Raw genomic sequence first — 26,593 nt, forward strand, 5'->3', positions numbered from 1 at the left:
CTGGAGTTCTTGTACTTTCCCTTTAGTACTACTCACTGATCACAAGACACTGGCTTATGGAGCGCTGGATTGGAACCGGCAGGTTTGTCTCTACTCCCTAGGGTTGCCACCTGGCCGGCCTGTAAAAACAATGGTTGATCCCAATGTAATTAATAGGGAAAAAAGATAAATATATAGGAAGGCCGGTATTTTTTTTCAGAATATGGGGCAACCCTACTACTCCCCTGTCTTGGGACAAGAACATACCTCCCAACATTTTGGAAAGAAAAAGAGGTACAAAAAAAGTTGCTACGCGTAGCGCGACGGTGTTTTTTGACCACGCCCATTTTTGTAGTCCACACCCACAATTATCATGTTCATTTTACAAAATTTGTAATTTAACATATTTCTGTGTTTTTTTTTATTTAGTACAGTTTTGCTAATAAAAGTGAATTGCCCTTTAAGCTGTCTTAAATTTTCCCAAGAGACCTGTTATCTTATATTGTTAAAATTACTTATTTGCTTATTTAGAAATTGTTACAAAAGTATCGTATCTGCTGCTCTGGCTGTTCTGGGCTCTCTGCCAAAAGCCAATTAAGTTAGAAACTTTTTTTCTTTTTCTGGCTGTTCAGTGCAGAGAAAAACTGGACTTTCCAGTACAAACGAGGGACTGTGGGTTGAGCTGTCAAAAGAGGGACTGGGCCTCTAAAAATGGGACATTTGGGAGGTATGCAAGAGTAAATGTTCCAACAATCACCAGACAGGGAAGGGCATGGTTAAATATATTGATACAAATACAAGAGGTCCTCTGCACTCAACCCATTATCAATATATTAATATCAATATATTTAGGGCAACCAAGTTTGTAAAATGTATAATGAAGCAATAGAATTCTTAATGAATCAGATGTAAGTTGAGAGTAGGACTGGCCAGATATGGGATGACTTTGACGAAGTTGGCCATCTTAAATATATTGCAATATATGGACAAACAATCCCTGTTTTTTTTAAAGGGTAAGGCATTTTTAGTAGCACAAGCTATCAGATTAGATTTATTATACCCGAGGATGTAAAAAGTATAAATCCAAAAATCCTCCATCTCAGACCTGCCAAGGTTATATATAAGTCAATGGGAGTAGTCCCGATTAGTGATATGCGGGTCGAGTTTTTTATCCAATCTCCACTCGCGCCCAACCGAGCTTGACTTCTGGGTTCCTTTTATAGACCCGCGCTGCCGCGACGATGATGTCATAAAAGTGACGGGGCGAGCAGGCCTTCGTCTACAGTAACGTAACTAGAGGGGGGCAGGCCCTGGTGCGGAACGTGCAGCCGGGGCCCCCTCCATACGCAAGTAACTACACGGAAATTGGCGGGGCGCGAGCTGCCTTGGGGCCTTGAGGGGGTGCAGGCCCTTGCCCAATTGCACCCCCTGCTCCCCCTGTAGTTCCGCCCCTGTTCGTCTATAAAAGTTGAACCCAGAAGTCGGAAGCAGGCATTGTAATGACCCGGAAAAGGGGGTGTGAGGTCAGCCAGTACCCGCCAGAACCGTCCCACGGGTATTGGACTAGCCCACACATCACTAGTCCCTATCCTATTTGGAAGTTTCTGTGGTCTGAGCTGAAATTAGCCCAAAAACCCGACTATTTCGGGCTTTGTTATTAGTTTATTTATTAGTTATTTGTTATTATTGCCAGGTGGCAACCCTATTTGTAGACATTTTTTTTTTTTATGAAAAACGGACGCCTTGCTCCTCATTGGATTTCCAGGTGAGTCCGACAAGTGTGGATAGGCTTGATGGTGGATCCACAAATGCATCTCGGCTTGTGCTATTGAAAAGAGGCAGTAGATGGCACTGGAGAATTTCACTAGTGGTTTGAGCATGATTTTTTTTTATTCCACTCCCCCCTCCCCACACACACTGCCTGATGAGATTCACACAGACGCACACACACACACCTCACTGGAAACCAGGAATCACAACCTGCACCCATCACCGCTACACGGAAGCCCATAATACTGATATTTTACACATTATGATACAGACACAGTAGTATTCACAATGAAACCGTTACATGCTGTCTATACTAGCTGATATCTACACACATACACACATATACTGTATATACATAGAGAGAAAGCGAGAGAGATATTTCTACATATGCGTATATATATTATATATATCTAGAATTTCACACTTGCACAATGAGACAAACAGGGTAGACATCTGCAGCCACACTGATAGCCCAGCAGTAACACCCACATAGAGATGACACTGACACACAACTGGATATTGCAGCTATAAAGATATACACATGTCCACACAAACACCTATTCACAGATATACACAAACCCTCCTAGGCAAATATATACAGGCATGCCCATGTAAATACTCACAACCTGACTGCATACAAATACACCTGCAGCACACGCTTGCACCCAGTAGATTTGGCTTAGATGGGTGCCAGCACAACACTCCCTCGTCTCAATAGAAACCGAAGCATGAACTGGATCTTCTACTCTGCGTCTTCACTCAACGATCTCTGAAGGGAAGAGAAGATGCGAGGGTGATCATCATGGCTGCCATGTATGGGACCAGGCCCTTGTATGGTTTGGGGTATATGCCAGTTGTTGGTTTTGGAAGGAATGGGGAGGGGGTTGGATGGATATAAATGCATTGGGCTGTGTGAGAACTCTACAGAGACCGGCCTTGTTGATTTTCAAAAATGAATTGATTGTGAAGTTGTATGAAAAGTGTTCCTTTAAGGGGAGATGGAAAATGTGGTGTGTCTGCTCTGTGTGCTTTACATGTGTCCTGTTACATGTTTGACAGGCTGAGTCCTGTGTGCGTGGGAAACACTAGTATTTTAGGGGGCATGTTTATTGTACAGATTTGGGGACCCCGTTTTGAAGTTCTTATTGTATTGTTTGCTCTTAGATATAGCTATTTGGCCCCTCTATACATTGTGGGTGGTTGGGTGGACTCCTCTATTTACTGTCTGTGTAGGGATCCTATTTTATTTATATGGGCTCTTGATTTTTATTGGTGGGGTAACTCTTCTTGGTGGGACTTTTTCCAGCGCTATTGGGGTGGGGGATATAAGAGAAATACAGAGTCTCTGTATGTACAACTTCTTGTCCTTTATGGGTTTATGTACACGGTGCACCAGATTCAGTTGCAGATGTTTGTGTGTGTGTGACTCCATGATTCTTTTTGTAGGAACCCTGGTGGTTCTGTGTAAAAATGGTTTCTATGGGCAAGTAATGCAGAATGGATAGATGAGGGGTACACAACAGTCTTAAAGAGGGGTACACAAGGGTCTTTAAAGGGGTTGTTCACCTTTGAGATAACTTTTAGTATGATGTAGAGAGGGATATTCTGAGACAATTTGCAACTGGCTTTCATTCTTTATTATTTAAGGTGTTTTGAGTTATTTAGCTTTTTATTCAGTAGCTCTTCAATTTGTAATTTGAGCAATCTGGTTGCTAGGGTCCTAATTAACCTAGCAACCATGGATTGATTTAAGTAAGAGAATGGAATATGAATAGGAGAGGCCTGAATTCAAAGATGGGGAATACCAAGTAACAATAACAATACATTTGTAGCCTTACAGAGCATTTGCAACGCCCATTTGAAAGCTGGAAAGAGTCAGAAGAAAAAGGCAAATAGCTATAAAACTATACAAAATAATGAAAACCAATTGAAAAGTTGCTTAGAATTGATCATTCTATAACATAGTAACATTTAAAGGTAAACCACTCCTTTAAGGGGAGTTTCCACTTTAAGTTAACTTTTGGTATGTTATGTAATGGGCAATTCTAAACAACTTTTCAATTGGTCTTTATTATTTATCTTTTAATGTTTTTTTTAGTTATTTGCCTTATCTTTTAATGTTTTTTTAGTTATTTGCCTTCTTCTATCAAATGGGGGTTAAAGACCCCATCTAACAATAAATGCTCTGTAAGGCTACATATTTATAGTTCTTGCTACTTTTCATTCATCTTTCTATTCAGGCCTTCTCCTATTCATATTCCAGTCTCTTATTCAAATCAATGCATGGTTGCTAGGGGAATTTGGATCCTAGCAACCAGATTGCTGAAACGGCAAATTGGAGAGCTGCTGACTATAAAGCTAAATAACTCAAAAACTATAAATAATGAAAAATCAAAACCAATTGCAGAATATCACTCTCTACAACAATAGAGGGTAAACAACCCCTTTGAGCCACCAGCCCTATTGAAGCTTTTTCTGTAGAGATGCTTTGGTCGGTTTTTGTTCTCTTCCACCCACATCAATGAAGATGCCTACAAAAGGCAAGATATTATACACTGTACATGAAATTGGCACTGCATTTATGCTGCTATAAGTTCTTCACTTATTATAAATGATATATGTGACTGTTTGTTCCATGATTTGGGATTTTCATGTATTTATATATTTATATATTCTGGGGATATATTTACTGGCCCTGGGATACTATAGAGATATACTGGCTAGGAATCTGCGCAGAAGATATTATTCTTGATCTTGATTCAGGGAAGCAGCAAAATAACTTTAAACTCTCAGTCCTGAGTTCTTTAAAAGGATGGTTTACCTTTAAGCTAACCTTTAGTATGTTATAGAATGGATGATTCTAAGCAACCTTTTAATTGGCCTTCATTTTTTCTTTTTTGTAGTTTTTGAATTATTTACCTCCTTTTTCTTTCCAGCTTTCAAATGGGGACCACTGACCCCATCTAAAAGCAAATGTTCTGTAAGGCTACAGATTAATTGTTATTTCTACTTTTTATTACGTCTTTCTATTCAACCTCTCGTATTCATAGTCCAGTCTCTTATTTAAATCACTGCATGGTTGCTAGTGTAATTTGGACCCTAGCAACCAGACTTGCAAACTGGAGAGCTGCTGAATAAAAAGCTAAATAACTCAAAACAAGTGCAAATTAATTAAAAGGGAAAACCAATTACAAATTGGCTCAGAATATCACTCTTTGCATCATACTAAAAATTAATTTAAAGGTGAACAACCCTTTTAATCTTGTCTTTAAAAAGTGGTCAGGTTTATAAACTGTCATTAAAACCACCTTGCTCATTCTCATCTTGTTGAATCTGGGCAAATGGTGGCATTTTTCTTTTTTTTTTTAATTTAAGAGGTTGACTTGGCCCTGACGTTATTACATTCTTGGTTGCTTGGAGACCGGGTCGGAAAAAGATTTTGTTGCCTGGGTGATAACAGATTAGGGCAGCTAACTATTAAGCTCTGTATGGTTGTGTGCTCACAAATTTAATTCAATTATTTGTATAATATGTATATACTTGCCTGTTTGTATTTCCGTGTGTGGCTTTTATCCAGAAAGCTAACAATTACGGGAAGACCATCTCCCATAGACTCAATTTTAAACAAATAATTCAAATTTTTAAAAACAATTTGCTTTTTCTCTGGGTTTTTTTTCTATTTTTTTTCTCTATTGGAAGAAAAACCAGCCTATTGGGTTTCTTTAATGTTTAAATGATTTTTCAGTAGACTTTAAGTATGTTGATCCAAGTTACATAAAGATCGCTTATCCGGAAAACCCCAGGTCCCGAGCATTCTAGATAATAGGTCCCATACCTGTATTGTATTCAGATGTGCCCCCTCCCCACCAGATCAGGCAGTGCCAGTCTAGATCCATTATCAGGGTGCAATACATTCAGTCCCACATGTGTAGTCACAGTTTGTAGCTTACACTTTCATTGGGTTTTCAGCAACTGATATTCGGCTGACAAGGCAATTTTTCAGGTTCTGGCAGTTGCTCAAAATGCTAAAATTGGAAGTTGAAGAATTTTCCTACGGCATTCTGCGCTAGAAGTGTCTGTAAATCTCCCAGGATTTTCTAGCTCAGCAAACATATACATCAATGTATAGCAGAGCAATGTCAGCCCACCAAGTGCTCCTGAACTACAACTCCCAGGAGCCCTACTTAATTTGGCACAAATTGTTGGGTCTTTCTTCCTTTTCTGCATAAAGGGGAAATATATACATTATTAGCTTTACAGGGCAGAGATGTTCTTTCTCCTGTGGTTAGTGATGTGTGGGTCCGCACCCGCCCTCCCTCCACCTGCAGCCACCTTTTATAGACCGGTGCCGACCCGGCCCGCTGATGATGTCACAAAAGGGGCTGGGTGAGCAGGCACGCGGATATAAAGCAGGAAGTTGGAAGCCGGCAGTTGAAGGTGGGGCGAGCTGGACCCGGACCTGCCCGCCACCCGCAAAGAGGGGTGCGAGGTTGACCTGAACCTCAACGACCCACGGGTAAACACCCGGGTCCCGTGGGTATCAGGCCGGCCCACACATCAGTACTGGCAATCTGTGGGTTCTGGCAAATGCCAGAGGGGCTGCTGTAAATTGCCATAGTCAGTCACTATTTATTGGGCTGGTGGGGGGCTGCTTGGGCCTCTGTGTTCTTGGAATGCCATGGCCTTTTGTGAATCCCAGTCCAGACCTGGTTCACATTTAATTTAACTTTTAGTATGTTATAGAATGGCCAATGCTCAACAACTTTTCAATTGGCCTTCATTTTATATTTCTTGTTTTTTTTTAATTATTTACCTTCTTCTGAATCTTTCCAGCTTTCAAATGAGGGTTACTGACCCCATCTAAAAAACAAATGCTCTTTAAGGCTACATTTATTGTTATTGCTTCCTTTATATTACTTTTCTTTCTACTCGGGCCCTCCCCTGTTCATATTCCAGTCTCTCGTTCAAATCAATGTATGGTTGCTTGGGTCATTTGGACCCTAGCAACCAGATTGCTGAAATTGCAAACTGGAGAGCTTCTGAATAAAAAGTTAAATAGCTTTAAAAAAAACGTAAACAATAGAAAAAAATGAAAAGCAGAAAATCACTCTCTACATCATACTAAAAGTTAAGTTAAAGGTGAACAACCCCATTAGCACATGGTGTGTAAGCTTTGTAATTGTGTATCCTTATTTAAACCCCCCTCGTATTATTCATTTATTTAGAAAATAAATCACCGTCGAGATGCCAAGATCTACAATGGAGTCCCAATGAAATAAATTGAGCATTGTATGCATGGTACCCCATGACCCACCACAACCATGCCTTTTATGACCAACCACTGCCCATGATCCACCCAAATCCGGCCCACACATCCACAAGCCCCACCCCTTTTGCAGGCTGCAAGTTAAGCTTTTACATCTCTTGGGACCCACTCTGTCAGGGTAACCCCCTAAAATGAGACTACTATGTATATAATAACATGATGTTTTCAGCCAAAGCAATGATGTCTAATATGTCTTTAACTCTTTCCCCACCAGCCTTCCGGAACACTCTGAGCCAACGCACTGGTGGGCAACGTGCTTACATTTAAATATATAACCTGAAAATGTAGAACCTACTTGACTGGCTTGCTGCACTTCCCTGGCCAGGGACATAAATGTCATATTGCTGGCAGGGAAAGGGTTAAATCAGCAGTAGAGTTGCCATATTAGCAGTTACACAGTATGTGTTTAGTTTATTCATTTATTCGCCAGTGTTTTTCTGCAGGAGTCTCCCTCTCCTATTATGGCCGATCTTTGCCCCCGAACTTTGCTTTGTGGCCTCTGTGCTTTTACGCCCTGGTTCCAATTGTGCATTAATAGGGTCAGTGTTACTTCTGCACTGAATCATTTACGAGGCAGCCTGAGATTTTTCAGGGACAGTCTGAGAGAAATGCAGACATTGAGATGGTGAGACAGTCTATGCCAGGCCCGGAGCACCAACCATTTTCATTTATAGGCATGATGAGCAACGAGTATTTTAATCTGCCTTCAAGGGGGTAAGTGACGCCATGAACAAGTGGTTCTGTTATTGGTGCAATTCATTACTGAACAGTTCTCCTTTAAGTTACCCTTTAGTGTGTTCTACAGTGGCTAATTCAAAGCAACTTTTCAATTGGTCATCATTTTTTTCTTTTTTATAGTTTTTTGAATTATTTGCCTTCTTCTTCTGACTCTTTCCAGCTTTCAAATAGGGGTCACTGACCCTATCTAAAAAGCAAATGCTCTGGAAGGCTACACATTTATTGTTATTGTTACTTGTTATTACTCGTCTATTCCAGTCTCTTATTCAAATCTGTGCATAGTTGCTAGGGTAATTTGGACCCTAGCAACCAGATTGCTGAACTTACAAACGGGAGAGCTGCTGAATAAAAAGCTAAATAGCTCAAAAACCACAAATAATAAAAAATGAAAACCAATTGCAAATTGTCTCAGAATATCCCTCTCTACATCATAAAGTTAATTTAAAGGTGAACAACCCCTTTAAAGGGAATCCAGCTAAAATCAGTTTTGCCACGTTCCAAAATACATTCATTTTTCAAACTGCTCTGGTGTTATTGTTATGTTTCTGTTATGTACAAATGCACCTGAAAGTAGAATTTGTTCCTTTCTGTTCTCTGGTTCTGCCTTGTGAATTCAGTGTAGCCAAAGTCAGTTCGTAATGGGCTGGCTACACTGTTCCAGGAGTAGGGTTGCCACCTGCCTGGTATTTTATTAATAGGGAAAATGCATAAAAATATAAGAAGGCCGGTATTTTTTTCAAGAAAAGGTGGCAACCCTATCCAGGAGTCAGAGAAGACAAACAGCTGCTTTCAGTAGCCATGCACGTTTTTTAATGAATGTATATTGGAAAGTGGCTTTGAATTACATGTTCTTGAATTATACAAATAACAGTTGTAGTCACAGCGAGACGCAGGAGAGTCCATGTGAAACTTCTCATCCTTATGTAATATTTTAAAGTGGTTTCTGGGACCCGGAACATTTTTAGGTACTTTGGTGCCCACTACTTGTCTGATTGTCTGATTGTCCAAGCACTTTTTGTCATTGTCCCATGCAACAGTCCAGTGCCCTCAAAAGCATTTTTTTCTTATAAATGTTTCCCTGAAGCTAGGTACCTGACACTATACTCCATCCTTTATTATCAATGGGGATTGGGTTTCTCTTCTCTATTGCACCTTTGTGCAGAGACTGTGAATCCTCTGATCCTCTCTGCTTTACATCCTTCCTTCTACACCTCGTGTTACTGCTTTTCCCTTTTTTTCACTTTTCCTCCTCCTTCCACCTCATTCCTACTGACCTTGTTTTGCTTTTCCTTTGTTATTTCTTACTTTGCTCAGACTCTTCTGTTCATTTGTCATGTCCTCGTCCCTCTCAGTTCTGTCATTGGCTTTATCTCTTGAGTATAACCCCGTTTCATGTACCCCCTCCTCTGATCAGATCCCAGCTGCTGGACACGGATATGGATTATGAGCGCCCCAATGTTGAGACAATCAAATGCGTTGTGGTTGGAGACAACGCGGTGGGGAAAACACGACTGATCTGCGCTCGTGCCTGCAATGCCACCCTGACTCAATACCAGCTCCTTGCCACCCACGTGCCAACCGTCTGGGCAATAGATCAGTACAGAGTATGCCAAGAGGTGAGTACTGATGGAAACGCTCAATGGCTGATAGAACAGTGTTTACTGTACAGGCCACTTTCCTTTTGTTTTTAGGGCAATGACACATGGAGCTACTAGTAGCCAGCTACTTGCCCCGGCTACAAAATAAACAATAGTGATAATTGTCTCTGCTAAGACACTACATGTGTTTTAGCAGAGGCAAATCTCAGCAATGTCTATGGCAGGGTATTTTTTTTGTCATTTTGTAGCCACAAGTAGCTGCTACCAGTAACTCCGTGTGTTATTGCCCTTAACCAGCTGTTAAACAATTTAAATTATTAGGTGAGTAAGTCTGTCAGTCTATATTGGGCAATAAGATAACGGGATATTGCCCAAGTTCCCAAGGTGCAAGTCACTTATTCTTACAGGAGAACTAAAGCGTAACTAAACAAGTAGCTAGAAATGTTGTACATTATGTTTTGTGCTTCTGTACCAGCCCAAGGCAACCACAGCCCTTTAACAGTAAAGCTCTGTGTTTCCAAAGATGCCCCAGTAGCTCCCCATCTTCTTTTCTGCTGATTCACTGCACACACACAATATACAGTACGCATAGAATAGAAATATCACAATATAAGGCTTATTAGTAATTAATACAGATAATTACTACATGGCAGCACAGAAACCAGTGCAATTAGCATCAGAATTTAATAATCAGCCCTATAGCATCATCTTATATTACAGACCAACCTCATTTTCTGCTGGATAATTAGTGACGAGCCCTAAGCTTAGCTTCTCAACAGCTGCTCAGAGCCCACTGAGCATGTGAGTGTCACAGACACTTTCCAAGATGGTGACCCCCCTGTGACAAGTTTGAAGTCCTGGATCATTGCTGCTATTGAGAAACTGAAACTTTAGGCTGGTGCAATAAGTTCATTATATAAAATATGGCATTTTTACTCATGTTCATTTTTAGGGTTTAGTTCTCCCTTAACACAAAGTATCCCGCAACTCAAAATCCATAAAAATCCATATTTATACAATTTACACACCGACCCCATGACACTCCACCTTAAGTGTTTAGTACGCTACGTTACTTAAGTACCTGAGGGTACGAAAAGCATAAGGTGGACTCTCATGGGGTCGGTATGTAAAGTATTTTAATCATTTATTCACTAAGTATCAATGTCTCATACACCCTGTGGCAGGTGCTTGAACGTTCTCGGGATGTTGTTGATGATGTCAGTGTATCATTACGACTTTGGGATACATTTGGCGACCATCACAAAGATAGAAGATTTGCCTATGGGAGGTGAGTGATGGAGTAATTAAGGGAAAGAAATAGTAGACAACTTCAACTTTAAGTATGATATTTACAGTAGAACCCCCATTTTACACACTCATTATACATTGTTGTTTTGTGGTCCCACCTATATATTATTCATAATACATTTCCCTGATTTTACACTTTCCTGGATTTTAAAAAACTTAAAATGGGGGTTCTACTGTATTCCCATATATGTTTTTATGTATTATTATACTATTCTGCTTTCATATGCTCTTTTATCCTTTCACTTGCATATTTGTAGTGTTTAGTCTCTATCTTTAATGCATTTGCAGGTCTGACGTGGTGGTCCTCTGCTTCTCTATTGCTAACCCCAACTCTCTCCAGCATGTCCAGACCATGTGGTATCCAGAGATTAAGCATTTCTGTCCCCGTGCTCCTGTTATCCTTGTGGGATGCCAGCTAGACCTCCGTTATGCCGATTTGGAAGCCGTGAACAGAGCACGTCGTCCGCTGGCCAGGTTAAGTCTTCTTCATAAACTTGAGGTCCCAAAAGCACTTACCAACTTTAATTACTATGTACTAATGTAGACAATAGGGGAATGTTAAAATTTCACATGGGTAGGAGGAGTTTGACTAGAGGTTAAGTGATCAGCCATTGATGTGAGATCTCATATTAGAGACCCTGGTTCTACTCCCAGGGTCGGACTGAGAGGCCCACCGGGGCTGTAGTGTCAGGGTCCCCCGCTGCTGCTCGTGTGCACTGTGTTCTTGGGCTTCAGGCCCTTCTTCGGAACAGTGGCGGCAAGAAGAGGAACCACAGGGCGCAGATCTGGGTTGGTGGGGCCCACAAGAGCAGGGATCCCATCGGGTTTTGTCCCGCCGGCCCAGTCCGACCCTGTCTATTCCACTTGGCAACTCCTTGTGGCCCTGGACAAGCCAGGATCTGGAGTCCCGTGGGAGAAAAGCATTATATAAATGATTCCCCTTTCCTTCCCATTTTACAACCCATGAGAGCTAGGCTAGGTTCATGTTAGAAACATAGTTCAGTATGTGACCTACCAGCAATGTTTTTGCAAATTTTTTTTGAAGGGGCCTGGCGCAGACTACAGCCTCAGCCCCACTCACCCCACCTGCTCAAGTGCACGGGTTACATTTTTGGGCTATAGGTGAAGCAGATCTTGATCTTAGCCCCCTTTACCCATGAGCACAAATATATATATATATATATATATATATGTATATATACTATATATACGCAATTATGATCTACACATTATTGTTGATTCAAGATAAGGAGTTACCAGCAGCAAACTCAGATAATTGAAAATTCTTATTAACAATTAAATATCTATAATCTGCTCTAATTTCAAGCCGTTTGTTTCATTTAGCACTATTAGCTGTCTAACAGGTGAACCTTTTCTATACTAGGCCAATTCGCCCCCAGGAGATTCTACCACCGGAGAAGGGCCGCGAAGTAGCCAAGGAGCTGGGAATTCCCTATTATGAGACTAGTGTAGTAGCGCAGTGTGGCATCAAAGAAGTCTTTGATAATGCCATCAGGTCAGCCCTTATTTCTCGGCGTCACCTTCAGTTTTGGAAATCACACCTACGCAGTGTGCGCAGGCCTCTGCCTCAGGCTCCATTCCTGCCCCCGCGACCTCCTCCTCCAGTTATCATAGTGCCTGACCCACCAACAAAGAGTGAAGAACACCCGGCACGGTTGTTGGAAGAGGCTTCCTGTGCTGATGTGATGCTGGTGGTTCAAGAGAGAATTCGTATCTATGCTCACCGCATCTACCTCTCAACAGCCTCCTCCAAGTTTTGTGACTTGTTTCTAATGGAGGATGGAGACCCACCTACCCAAACCAGGGATCCTCTATTGAGAGCCTCCAGTTTTGATGCCTGTGAGGGTTCAGGGGAAGCAGAAGGAGGGGGTATGAGAACATCAGCCAGTGATGGGACACTTGGCAGAGAGTACGGCAGGGACTTGTCCAGCTGGAGCAGGGCTTTTGAGAGCATCCACAGTGGAGTTCTAGAAGAGCCTCCGGGATACAGGTCACGCCGTGTAGCAGTGGTAAAAATGGACAGCTCAGTGAGGCCTGGGCCTTTCAGGGCAGTGTTGAAATTTCTCTACACTGGACGGCTGGATGAGAGGGAACCAGATCTCATGGAAGTAGCACATATTGCGGAGTTGTTAGAAGTGTTTGACCTTCGTATGATGGTGGCAAATATCCTGAACAGAGAGGCCTTCATGAACCAGGAGATCACAAGGGCCTTCCATGTCAGAAGAAGCAATCGTGTCAAGGAGTGTCTGGCTAAAGGAACCTTCTCTGGTGAGGACTAATAAGGAATGTCCATAGTGAGGGTCATAGATCCTGGGCCAGTCTAAAGTAAGAGAGGGTGGAGGTGATAGGCTAAGTATATGGGTTGGCTGTTTGATTGTAAAATATGGAGTCTGTATCTTCTCTGCTTCCTCCTTTTTCTCTTTCCTGCATTTCTTATCAGACGTCACCTTTATGCTGGATGATGGGAGTATAAAAGCCCACAAGCCTCTGCTTATCTCTGGCTGTGATTGGATGGCAGCCATGTTTGGGGGTCCTTTTCTGGAGAGCAGCACCACTGAGGTAAGAAACAGTATTAGCGAACCTGAGCATGGTTAGAAAAAGGTGCTAACAGCATCTGTAAATATCAAATAAAGGGATTGTTCACCTTTAAATTTAGTGTGACGTAGAGAGTGGTATTCTGATACAATTTGCAATTGGTCTTTTTTTCAGCATTAGTATTTTTTGTTCAGCAGTTTAGCAGTTTGGAATCTCAGCAGCTATCTGGTTGCTAGGGTCTGAATTACCCTAGCAACCAAGCAGTGGTTTGAATAAAAGACTGGAAGACCTTAATGGGCTAAAATAATATTAGAAATTAGTGATGGGAGAATTTGGGGCATTTCACTTTGTCGAAAAATTTCGAGAAGTTCCTGCGAAATTCGTGAAAATTTGAAAAATTCGCGAAATGGCACCAGCATCTCGTTTTTGATGCCGGCGTCCATTTTTGACGCCAGCGTCCGTTTTTTTGACGCCGGCGAAAATGCGCAGGCGTCCAAAAAAACGGATGCCACCAAATTTTCGCTCCAGTTTCGCTAATTTATTCTCCAGCTGCGAATCACGGTAATTGGCCAGAAATTCTCGCATCACTATTAGAAATAGTTCTAATAACTGCTGGGGTCAGTGACCCCCATTTAAAAGCTGGATCAGATGAGGAAATCCAATAATTTAAAAATGTATACAAAATGAAAGACCAGTTGAAATGTTTCTAAGAATTGGCTTTTATATCACATACTAAAAGTTAACTTGAAGGTTAACTACCCCTTTAATTAACAGTATCTGTTAAGTATAAGTGCAGCTTATGTAGAAAATTCTGTCTCTGCTCATTAGGATAAGTAAACCTTAAAAATAAGTGAATGTAAAATTCACGAAGGTGCTATTCTAAGCACTTTTGCGATGTACATTTAATGTTTTGTTTTTTTATTATTTCAAGATATTAAAGGATACATGTACTATTAATATGAATGAATTTTGTTACAACAGCGCCACCTGCTGGTCATTTTCCCATTTCACCAAGTAGTCAAGGAAGTTGTCAGGAGAAAGAAAGAAGCTGCTCTGATGTTCTTCTGGTTAGGAAAGATTTGAGAAAGGTTTCTAATTGTCTTCCTAAGTAGAAGAACATCAGAGCAGCCTCCTTCTTTCTCCTGACAACTTCCTTGACTACTTGGTGGTCAGACTGGTGGGAAAATGACCAGCGGGTGGCGCTGTTGTAATAAAATTTATTCATATGAACAGGACATGTATCCTTTAATATCTGAGAATTGAACATAAATAAATAATGAATGCACACTTAAAAAGTTCTTAGAATAGCACCCTCATCAATTTTACATTCACTTATTTTAAAGGTTTACTTAACCTTTCACAGTTGTAGAAATATGAGCTGACATGCAATACTGCTTGCTCTTTTTTTTTCCATACATGAGCCTCTATTCTTTGAAAATATGTATCCTGCAAAGACAGAATAGTTTAATAAACAGGTCATATTTTCATTTAGAAAATTATTAGATCATATCTTTACTTTGCCGTTTTTTCTAAACAGTCATATTGCATTCCTCGGACAAAAGACTTGTGTTAAAAAAAAAAAACTAAGGGGAAGAGTGGAAAAAAAATGTAGAGAGCACTTTCTTTCAGCCATGGCAATAGTTGGTGCAGGCCAATTAGCAAAGTGCCAATCGGACAATGCAGTCCCATACTTATTACCTGCTATGGAGTGATCTCCAGCCAACATGCTCCCCTATATTCAAAGCAAGTTGCAGCTATTTGCGCTCCATTCTACTTGTTTATAGTCTTCTGGGCAATATTCAAAGTGTAAAAAGCGATATACTTTGCACCTTTGCCACTGGGTGGTGCTGTTGTATTTTCTTCCTTTGAGACTGCCTAACACAAAGGTTGTACAGTATGTCTCTCCTATTAGTCTTGAAACTTAAAGGGATACTGTCATGGGAAAAAAAAAAAATTCAAAATGAATCAGTTAATAGTGCTGCTCCAGCAGAATTCTGCACTGAAATCCGTTTCTCAAAAGAGCAAACAGATTTTTTCATATTCAATTTTGAAAATGACATATTGTCAGTTTCCCAGCTGCCCCAAGTCATGTGACTTGTGCTCTGATAAACTTCATGGCTCTTTACTGCTGTACTGCAAGTTGGAGTGATATCACCCCCTCCCTTTCCCCTCCCCCCCAGCAGCCAAACAAAAGAACAATGGGAAGGTATCCAGATAACAGCTCCCTAACACAAGATAACAGCTGCCTGGTAGATCTAAGAACAAGACTCGATAGTAAAAACCCATGTCCCACATTCAGACACATTCAGTTACATTGAGAAGGAAAAACAGCAGCCTGCCAGAAAGCATTTCTCTCCTAAAGTGCAGGCACAAGTCACATGACTGGGGGCAGCTGGGAAATTGACAAAATGTCTAGCCCCATGTCAGATTTCAAAATTGAATATAAAAAAATCAGTTTGCTCTTTTGAGAAATGGATTTCAGTGCAGAATTCTGCTGGAGTAGCACTATTAACTGATGCGTTTTGAGAAAAACATGTTTTCCGATGACAAGATCCCTTTAAGTGAACAGTATATTGTGCCTGTGGCAGGGTTAAGATGACATGCCATTGAGAACTGCCATTTTACAAGAAGCCAGAGGCCCTGCGGGTCATCAACAGTGATGTTGCCATAATTACATTGTCATAGAAGTGTTCTGTGTCAGCGCTGTTACTTTATATTGAAGAATTGCACTCAATATCCTGACACCATTATGTTTGTGACCCGTCATGCTACTACGTAAGAGACGTTCAAAATGAAGTTCCCATCAAAAGCAGCAGAACAGTATCTTTCATTCCTATGCAGAATGACCTTGATCCATATGTTTTACTTTATATTTATAAGAAATGAAAAAAAAGAAAGCACTCTACCTATAATGGGAGTATATTTCCTCTTTAAAATAAGATGTAGCAACTGATGACTCTCTCTCAAACCAGAAACTGACCTATCTGGCTAGAGGCTGCCCAGAAAAAAATTGGGGTACCTGGCTAAATGTTCAAACTGTTTAAGTTTATCTAAACTCACATAATGAGTATGGCAACTTGTACCTCTAAAAATGGCGAAGAAGTACGCACTCCAAGAGTCGTTTAAAGCATTTATTCAGAAACGCATTTCGTATCCGAGGATACTTACTCATAAGTAATGTATCCTCGAATACAAAACGCGTAAGGATCGTTTGTTTTAGCTGCTTCTGAATAAAGGCTTTTAACGACACCGGTTGGCTCTTGGAGTGCGTGCTTCTTCGCCATTTGTTGAATTACTCCCCCAGGTACGGGTTCGGGGTGCTGCACCCGGGCCACCCAATATCATCGGTGAGTTTTCTACTTCATGAGATTGCTGTGAATATTTATCGTATGCTATATACTGGTTAAAGCCACACCCGAATACGATAGACCCAGGGTTTGTACACCTGGGTCCTATTCTGCACCGGGTGAGCTACTATTTGCATTATATACAGCTGGGGATCAAGCCGCCATTTTTTCCTTGTAACTTGTACCTCTACCTCCCCTCTCTACTCTCTCTTCCTTTTTCTCTGTTTTTTGTTGATTTTGTAAATGTTTAAATTCAAAATTTAAAAAAAAAACTTTAAAAAAAATAAAATAAGATGTAGCAAATTATTATCCAACTTTTTTAAGAAATAAAGGGATATTCCAAACCCTTGGATTCTGGGTTTGGCCCGAATCCTATACATTTGATCTGGCCAAATAACCAAACAAAATCCGACCCTCACTGTGGGTGAACATAGTTGAATAACGGATGGAAATATTTCATGTTTTGTTGGGTATGGATTCGGCTCTTGAATTTGTCTAAATTCTGTTGAATAAGGCTTGGATTTGACCAAATCCTGGATTTGGTACATTCCTTGAAAATATAGGCAATTATTGTTGCTTATATCAGGACTTTGTGGGCTACTTCATAGTGATTGGCTGCTGTGATGTGTAAGAAATCAGTATCTTGAGGGCTGAGAATTAGATTGGTCAGAGGGATGAAGATACCAGGCCCTGGGCTTGCTTCAGTATTGGTGGGGGCTCATCTTGAAGCCAATTTAGGGTGAAAATTGGAGAGAAAGAATGACCATTTGCCCTCCTGAAAGCCAATATTTGGGTGGGTGAATATGTATTGGCCGTTCTAGATATTCTTGGATATTCTTGGAACTATAATTGAATGACTGATATATTACTCATTTTATAAGATACTAATCTAAGAATACTCAAGGTGTGTTTGAACTGAAAAGGTTTGACTCGCTTCATTCAGCATTATTACACACCTCTCCTTGTAGGGGTATTCAATAACCCTAAATAATACATAGACCAACACGATGGAGAAGCCTTAAAGGGGTTTTCACCTTTGAGTTTGCTTTTAGTATGACGGAGAGATGGATATTCTGAGACAATTTGCAATTATTATTTGTGGGGTTTGAGTTATTTACATTTTTGTTTAGAACCTCTCCAGTTTGTAATTTCAGCAATCTGGTTGCTAGGGCCCAGGTTACCCTAGCAACCATGCATTGATTTGAATAAGCGAATGGAATATGAATAGGAGAGGGCCTGAATAGAAAAAAGAAATAATAAAAAGAAGCAATAACCCTAAAAGTGAAGCCTTACAGAACATTTGGTTTCAGATGGGGTCAGTGACCCCCATTTGAAAGCTGGGAAGTCAGAATAACTATAGCAATAAATCAATAATAAAGACCAATTGAAATCTGCTTAGAATTGGCTCTTCTATACCATACTAAAAATGGGACTTTCCCTATAAAAATGGGACTTTCCCTACTTTCCTCTAAATGTTCTTTCCCTATTAAACAGGTGGTGATTCCATATACCTCTCGAAGCAGCATGCGAGCTGTACTGGAGTATCTGTATACCGGCCAGTTTAGTACAGGGCCTGACCTCGATCCATTGGACCTCATCATTCTTGCAAACAGGCTTTGCTTACCCCATCTTGTAGCACTGACAGGTAAGGCTGTAAGATACATGTGCTTCTGTCTTTCATGAGGAGAGTGCTCCTTTCTTCTTTAACGTTGGCGCCTCGGGTTTACAGATGAGGTGGAGTTCATTATTCATTATACAGAATAATGAGGAGAGTGGGTCATGCCTTCTTCTTCTCCCACAGTTCCTCTGAAAAACAAGGCAAACTGCAAAATGAAATTACAATTTCACTTTCTGCACTCGTTAATTATGTCAAACAGAAGCCTTATTTAGTGAATTTGTGCTGAATAAAGGGATTTATGCTATATTTTGGGATTTACTATGTGCGGCAGCCACCTGACTGCATCTGAGTAATTGATAGTGGCTTTGTGCAGCCTACAGTCCTTCTGCACCAGCTACTCATCCATTCACTGAGAAAAAATGATATATACATAGTCCTGCTTGTATAGCTAGTATAGTATAGGTATGGGATCCTTTATCCGAATTACAGAAAGGCTGTCTCCCATAGACTCCATTTTATCCAAATAATTCAAATTTTTTAAATTGTTTTCCTTTTTCTCCGTAATAATAAAACAGTAACTTGTACTTATAGATAATAAGAAGAGTGCACTCTACTCGTGTAAAATCTTCATAAACCATTTATTAAGTGGAGATAAAATGCACTTACAATATTTGCAGGCCTCAATAGCGTATAACAACACAATTGGAAGGTTCCATCAATGTGCTTTCCAAAGATTCAAGTCCCAATATCAACGCGTTTCGTCACTCAAGGTGACTTCTTCAGGGTTATAAAAATAAATATAATGCCTCTTGACTTTCTAGAGGCAGAAAATTCCTACCGCTATTCAGCAGTGATAGAGTCACACAGTGGATTCCATATAAATAGTGCTCCAATCAGGTGAATTTTGCCCACAAGTAAAATGGCTTCTATTACCTCAATTTAGCAAATGTGCATGTGCCAGAAATTACAACCAATCAGGCTTATGATATGTATTTAATTCAAACTAAGATATAATTAATCCTGATTGGAAGTAAAACCGCCTATTGGGTTTATTTAATGTTTATATGATTTTCCAGTAGACTTAGGGGCACATTTTTCAAGGGTTGAATATCGAAGTAATGGGAGTTTATTTTTTTAACTCCCATAACTTCAAAATTCGAATAAAAAAAAGACCAATCAAAATTTATTTAAAACTTTGGGTGAATAGGCTGTATTCGAATAGTGCGAAACAAAGTTTTAGCGCATTCGAAATTCGAATTCAAAAATAGTATTTGCCCCAGAACACTTAGATTTTTCAAAGTCCACCAAATGACTCCAAATAGGTTCTAGGAGGTCCCCATAGGCTAAAACAGCAATTTGGCAGGTTTTAGACGGTGAATGGTCAACGTTGACGTTTAAAGAGACAGAACAAGATAAATTTTATATCCGAATAGTCGAATTTAATAGTCAAAGTACACAAGAATAGCTCAAATTTTTTTACTTCGAATTTTCACTTCGACCCTTGATAAATCTGCTCCTTAAAGGAAAACTATACCCCCCAAACAATGTAGGTCTCTATTAAAAGATACTGAGTAAAACAGCTCATGTGTAAAACCCTGCTTCATGTAAATGAACCATTATCATAATAATATACGTTTTTAGTAGTATGTGCCATTGGGTAATCATAAATAGAAAATTGCCATTTTAAAAAATAAGGGCCGCCCCCTGAGATCGTAAGATTCACTGTGCACACATACAAACCACATGTAAGGTCACATGAGCCAATTAACAGACAGAGTTCTGCCTTTTGCTTCCTCACTTCTTCCTGTTACAGTTAGTGTTGTAGTATTTCTGGTCAGGTGATCTCTGAGGCAGCACAGATAGAGTGACGAAATGGTGGTTCAAGGCAAGAGATGTAAAAGGGCAATATTTATGTAAATATATATTCCAGTTTGGTAAGATTCTTTAATATGTCATTCAATTTGATATAAACTATCTGTTGCTTAAGTATTCATTTTGGGGGTATAGTTTTCCTTTAAAGTCTGAAGATCCATATTATAGAAAGATACATTATCCGGAATACACCAGGTCCTGAACATTCTGGATAACAGGTCCTATACCTATACCCTTGTGGGTGCAATTGTGATTCATTGTCCAGCCATTGATTTTTGTATTCTATTTCAGAACAACACACGGTGTCAGTCATGTTGGATGCATCTCTGAATAACAAGGACATTGATGGAGAAGCTCTTATGTTACTGGAGGCTGCTCAGGTAATTCAGAATAAAGTAAATAGTAAATAATTTCTAGCTGATCCAGACTGAAGGAGCCAAAAAACCAATGTGAAGCATGATCTGTATTTTCTTATCCGCTAAACAAGGCATCCAGCCCTTTCTTGAAACAATCTAATGTCTCTACCTTGACAACCACTTTAAGGATGGAATTCCACAACTTCCACAGCTCTCGCTGTATCAATAAATCCTTTTTTCTACCTTGAAGGAACCTCCTTTTTTAGCTTAGTCTCTTCTTTGGACATTGTCTCTTTTAGTAATATTGTTGTCTCTTTTAGTAATATCATATAATATGAGTAATATTATTGTCTCTTTTAGTAATATCATAATAGAAGTAAGATTATAGTCTCTTTTAGTAATATCATATAATATAAGTAATATTATTGTCTCTTATAGTAATATCACAATATAAGTAACATTATTGTCTCTTTTAGTAATATCATAAGTAATATTATTGTCTCTTTTAGTAATATCATATAATATAAGTAGTCTCTTTTAGTAATATCATAATAGAAGTAAGATTATAGTCTCTTTTAGTAATATCATATAATATAAGTAATATTATTCTCTTTTAGTAATATATAATATAAGTAAAATTATTGTCTCTTTTAGTAATATCATAATAGAAGTAATATTATTGTCTCTTTTAGTAATATTATATAATAGAAGTAATATTATTGTCTCTTTTAGTAATATCATAATAGAAGTCATATAATTGTCTCTTTTAGTAATATCATATAATATAAGTTATATTATTGTCTTTTTTAGTAGTATCATATAATATAAGTGATATTATTGTCTCTTGTACTAATATCATATATTATAAGTAATATTTAGTAATATTTTAGTCATATTTTAATAATACCACCAAGTACTGCATATTAAAACTGTGCAGGATTTGTGTGTCATTTGGGAGTATGTCCCCCACTCCACAAGGGGTGGTCAGTTTTAGATTCCTCAGACATCTCAGTAGGTCACTGTAGTGATCAGCAGCAATTTTTGTACACAGATCCACACTTACTCAATTCTCAGCAGTTGGGGATGATCCCCTTTTTTTATTATAATATCACCAACAGTATCAACGTTTCGGGGGAGTTTCACCCTCCCTTCATCCTGACGAGACAATTATGACGCCTGCAACAATTACGACACCAGCGACAATTCGACGTGCAGTAAAGTCAATGGGCGTCTTTAATTGTTGCTGGCGTCAGAATTGTGGTGAAACGCGGAAATTCGCTGTGAATTTGCACCTGTGGTATTAATTCACCTATTATTGATCCTGATGAAGGGAGGGTGAAACCCTCCTAAAACATTAATAATGTTGGTGATATTATAATAAAATAAGGGGATTATCCCCAACTGCAGCGAATTGAGTGAGTGCAGATTTGTGTACAAAGATTGCTGTCGCTAAGGGATCTAGCTAGATCAGTGATCCCCAACCAGTAGCTTGTGAGTAACATGTTGCTCTCCAACCCCTTGGATGTTGCTCCTAGTGGCCTCAAAGCAGGAGCCTATTTTTGAATTCCAGGCTTGGAGGCAAGTTTTGGTTGTAAAAAAAACAGGTGCACTGCCACACAGAGCCTCAATGTAGGTTGACAATTCACATAGAGGCTAAAAATGGCCAATCACAGCCCTTATTTGGCACCCCAGAAACATGTTTCATGCTTGTGTTGCTCCCCAACTCCTTTTACTTCTGAATGTTGCTCACAGGTTCAAAAGGTTGGGGATCCCTGAGCTAGATCAACATAGAACCAGCACCACCACCACCAGTGAATTGCCGGAGTGCGGTAGATACAACACATTACACTGTAGTGATCAGGCATGTTTCAGCCATATTAGGCTGTAGATATCAACATATTGATCAGAGGGCCCCAGTAGTGACCCCAGGCATCAAATTATAGCTGTAGCCAGTGGACTGATCAACGACAGGAACTGTAACGGACTCATTATTTCATTGCAGTTTCATGGAGCAGATCAGTTGGCGGCATGGTGTATGCACCACATCTCAACCAACTATAACCGTGTCTGTAGGAAATTCCCACGTGACATCAAAGCTGTGTCTGCAGGTCAGTAATACTCACCCTATTGCTTCTCTATGTATCTCTACTCCGCACCTAAATATCACAATAGCACCAGCTCCCCAGATATCCAGCGTTTCCCTTGTATATCAGAGAGCAACTCACACCAACCAGTCACAGATTTATTTTCATTAAATCAATGGCAGTAGACTGATAAAATATTAGAGTCCCCTGTGCCTTTCCACTGCAACTTACAAGGGGTCTACCCCCTTAAAATTATACCCCCAAAATGAACACTTAAGCAACAGATAGTTTATATCATACTAAGTGGCATATTAAAGAATCTTACCAAACTGGTCTATATATTTAAGTAAATATTGACCTTTTACATCTCTTGCCTTAAGCCACCATTTCGTGATAGTCTGTGTGCTGCCTCAGAGATCACCTGACCAGAAATACTGCAGCTCTAACTGTAACAGGAAGCAGTGTGGAAGCAACTTCCTTGTTTTGTGATAAAATGTGATTTCCCTTCCCACCCCTAATTTACATATGAAAATTAGGATTCGGATATGATTCGGCTAGGCACAAGAATTTGCCCGAATCCTGAACCGAATCCTGAATTCTGTGCATCCCTAGTTTCTCAACCCATATATGTCGATATATACAAATTGATTAAGCCACCAATTGTATTCTATGTAACCAAGGTCAAACTTGAACTTAAACAACACCATAAAAATCATGACAGAATCCCTCTAATCTTGCCCAATCTACAGAAAATCAGCAGGTGCTTGAGACCCAACGCTGGCCCCCTGTTTGGTACCTTAAAGAAGAAGACCACTTTCAGAGAGCACAGAGGGAGCGTGAGAAAGAGACAGCCCTGCACCAGAAGAGACAGCCAAAGAGGCGCTGGTTGTTCTGGAACAACTCCAGTGCAGGCTCCTCTGCAACCCCGACTCCCTCCTCGTCTGCTGTTGGCTGAGTCCTTCTCTCAAGCCTCCATGTGTCTTCTTCCCCCTGAAAGCAGTGTGTGCATGTGCATAGAACAGGGGTCGGCCTTGGTATGTGGGCTAAACTGTCACTTTATAGGCTTTTGCCATTTTGTACAGATTCTGTTAATGATTCATATTTTTCAAGCTGAAATTAATTTTCCCTAAATGTAAAAGTGATACTTCCCCTTCACAAAGACAAGAGCATCACCAGGCGGGGCTTCAATGAAGAACTCTGGAGGCGCCATTAGATGGTTCAATACCTCTGCTGAGCCCAACAACATGGCAGCTCCAACTCCAATGCACCAATACAAATACGCACAAATTGTGCTCCACTGTTTTGCTACAGCCTGTCTTGTGAAGTAAAAGTGACTGGAAAAAGAATTCTTAACTTTAAACACCTATTTGGAATTCGGGCAGTTTGGGCAATATATCCTTGGCATACATGATCTAAGTGCTAAATCTTATTTGCTGCCGGTCTGATCTGCACATTAAAATGTGAAGTTCAATTGTGTGAAATACAGGAGGAGAGGAGGATAGTGGGTTCTGCAGTTTATACACCTTCCTAATTCTCTGAATTATAGCCAAGGGAAGAATGTAGGCTGTAGCAGTCATTCCTATGCCCGTGTACCTACACCAATAGAAGCGCTTCTGGTATAACAACCAATATATATATATAAGACAATCAACTTTTTGAACTGGTGTTTTTCAGGTTATTTTCTTTTCTCTTAGACACACAAACAAACAGAATAATCAGAGAGAAGCCTGGCGTTGGTGCATGTATATCTAGCTATAGGGTGACTGCAGAGCTGGTTGGTTGCATCTGTTATGTAAGAGGATACAAGGTTTAGCTCCAACTCACTCTACAGGTAGTAGATGTAGAAGCCTCCTTGGAACACTGGCAATAGCTTACAAACTGGTTAAGGTTTAAGGGTAGGACTACATGGACGTTTTCGGCGTGATCTGACCAACTGTGACAAATCGAATGCGACAGAAATAGGTAAGAGATAGAAATGTCGGATGAAGTCGCAGTGTTGATCCGATGCGACACGACTGTCGGATGCAGATGCTGCACTCGTGTCGTGTTTTGTCGCAGTGCGTCGGATCGCGCCGTGTAGTCCTACCCTAACACATAACATAGTGGACTGTGTTGAGAATGTATTTTCCATTATGGCTGCCTTTAGCAAATGTGAAGGATTTATAATCAGAGTTTATACATTGCTTTCCAGCTGCCAGACCTGGAAAACTTGTGCATAAGGTCTCTTATAGACTTGCGTTTTTAGCTGCGATCCCCTGCGTTCTGGTTTCAAGCGTTCAGCCGCAGGGGATCGCAGGAGTAGACGCACTGAATTCTTTTCAATGGGGCTGTACTCACACAGATCACTGAGGAAGGGCCATGCGGTCCCGAAACGTTTGAACATTGAAGTGTTGTGAGCACCATGGAATAAAGTTTGGGATTCACCCGTTTGTAGCAGACAAGGTATTGGCTTTCCATTTATTTTTGACTATTTCACTGGCGAGTGGCTAGGCCAGAGCCTCTACCCAATTCCCCTATTTGGACTTTAATGTGTACTCACACAGACGCATGTAAGCATAGAATGCAGGTTGGGACGCAGCATGTTACATTTTTCCTTTGTGCGTCTGTGTAAGTACAGCCCCATTGAAAAGAATTCAGTGCTACTGCGCTCCCCTGCAGCTGACTGTTTGAAACCTGAATGCAGGGAGCAGGCTCACCCCTACTCTGACGCAACTCTTGCGTGCACGCATGGAGCCGCTCATGCACGTACGTCACCACGCGGATGCGCTGACGGCGGGCCTGAGCTGACGCATTTTTTATAGACAGGGCTTGGCAGGAGAAGAGGTCTGACCTGACGGGGGCCCACCGGGTTTTTTCCCAGTGTCCCGCCAGGCCAGTCCGACACTGCAGGGGAGTGCAGCTAAAAACGCTTAAAAGTCCTTAGAGACACTGGGGCTCATTTATAAATACTGGGTATATTTGCTCTGGGGCAGTAACCCATAGCAACCAATCAGTGATGAGTTTCTATTCAGCCAGCTGCAGGTCGAACAGTGAAAGTAATCATCTGATTTTGCCCAGTGTTTTATAAATGAGCCCCACTGTCCCCGAGGCTGCCATTTGGAAACCCTTGGAGGGTGGCACAGTATTCAGTAATGGTTGGTTAAAAGAAGGGTGGTCAAGTGTTGTTGTTAGAAGAGGTGGGGGTCATTTATAAACACGGTGCAGCTTTGCACCTCGGCAGTAACCCACAACATGGCATGGTTTTTTTTGTTCCACCTGCAGCAGGCTGGGAAAAGCTAATCACTGATTGGTTGCTATGATTTACTACCCAGGTGCAAATTTGCCTAGTGTTTTATGATCCCCTGCTGTGGCTGGTAAAAAGCTTGTTTGGTCGTATTATTGCCATGAGGCCAGATCTGTATCGTTACTGTCTGTTTAGGTGAGGACAACTGGTCTTATACACGGGACATTATTTTACACTGTACATATGTACACACTAAGCCCTGTCTGTCTGTCTGTCTGTCTGTGTGCCTAATATTCTATATTCCCTGTTGAATCTGTGCTGGTTTGGGGACAGGGGGGAAGAGGATGTGTATATAAAAGTCACTGGGGCTCATCTATAAACTTCGCGCAGGGCAGATTCGCACAGTGAATATATTTGCCCTGCACATGGTTACATTTATAAAGCCGAATAAGAGTGTGTAAACAGAATTGCAAATTTTTTTCCGCACTGCGAATGTCTATAAGAGCTTTTTAAATATATCGTGAATATTATGTGCACACTCTGCGTTTGAATTACGCCACAGCTTTGGTGGCGGAGAAAATATTCACAAAACAGTTTCGCAAATTGCTAATTTAAGTTACAGCAGTGCAATATTTTAGTGAAAAAACATGGGCAATACAACCATTTGCGATTAAATATGCGTTGCGCAAACTTTATAAATGACCCCCACTGTATATTTTGGGGCTAGTCTGACTGAACCTTATGTTTACAGAAAAATGAACATTTTCTTTTTGTAATAAAATGGCGAAATTGCAAACAATTGTGTCTGCATCATTTCT

The 26,593-nt window shown here is 40.4% G+C and overlaps 1 protein-coding gene across 9 annotated transcripts in view; it reads left to right on the forward strand.

Annotated features, from left to right (window-relative positions):
* The window catches only part of rhobtb2.L (Rho related BTB domain containing 2 L homeolog), a 44,645-nt gene extending 19,751 nt beyond the window's left edge, over positions 1–24,894 (forward strand). The window contains exons 1-11 of one of the 9 annotated variants that reach the window (XM_041587022.1): positions 1,683–2,562; positions 7,290–7,319; positions 9,228–9,429; positions 10,596–10,699; positions 11,008–11,193; positions 12,104–13,008; positions 13,181–13,299; positions 18,117–18,267; positions 20,404–20,492; positions 22,471–22,576; positions 23,302–24,894. In XM_041587022.1, the coding sequence (XP_041442956.1) occupies positions 9,250–9,429; positions 10,596–10,699; positions 11,008–11,193; positions 12,104–13,008; positions 13,181–13,299; positions 18,117–18,267; positions 20,404–20,492; positions 22,471–22,576; positions 23,302–23,507 (2,046 nt within the window). In that variant the 5' untranslated portion in view covers positions 1,683–2,562; positions 7,290–7,319; positions 9,228–9,249 and the 3' untranslated portion in view covers positions 23,508–24,894. Of the gene's footprint in view, positions 1–1,682; positions 2,593–6,827; positions 7,320–7,342; positions 7,790–8,208; positions 9,430–10,595; positions 10,700–11,007; positions 11,194–12,103; positions 13,009–13,180; positions 13,300–18,116; positions 18,268–20,403; positions 20,493–22,470; positions 22,577–23,301 lie in introns of those variants that run through there. The other 8 variants (XM_041587023.1, XM_041587020.1, XM_018253537.2 and 5 more) reach the window with 8 other exon arrangements.
* The last annotated feature ends 1,699 nt before the right edge of the window (positions 24,895–26,593 follow it).

Source organism: Xenopus laevis, chromosome 3L (assembly GCF_017654675.1).
Source record: "Xenopus laevis strain J_2021 chromosome 3L, Xenopus_laevis_v10.1, whole genome shotgun sequence".
Lineage (NCBI taxonomy): Eukaryota > Metazoa > Chordata > Amphibia > Anura > Pipidae > Xenopus > Xenopus laevis.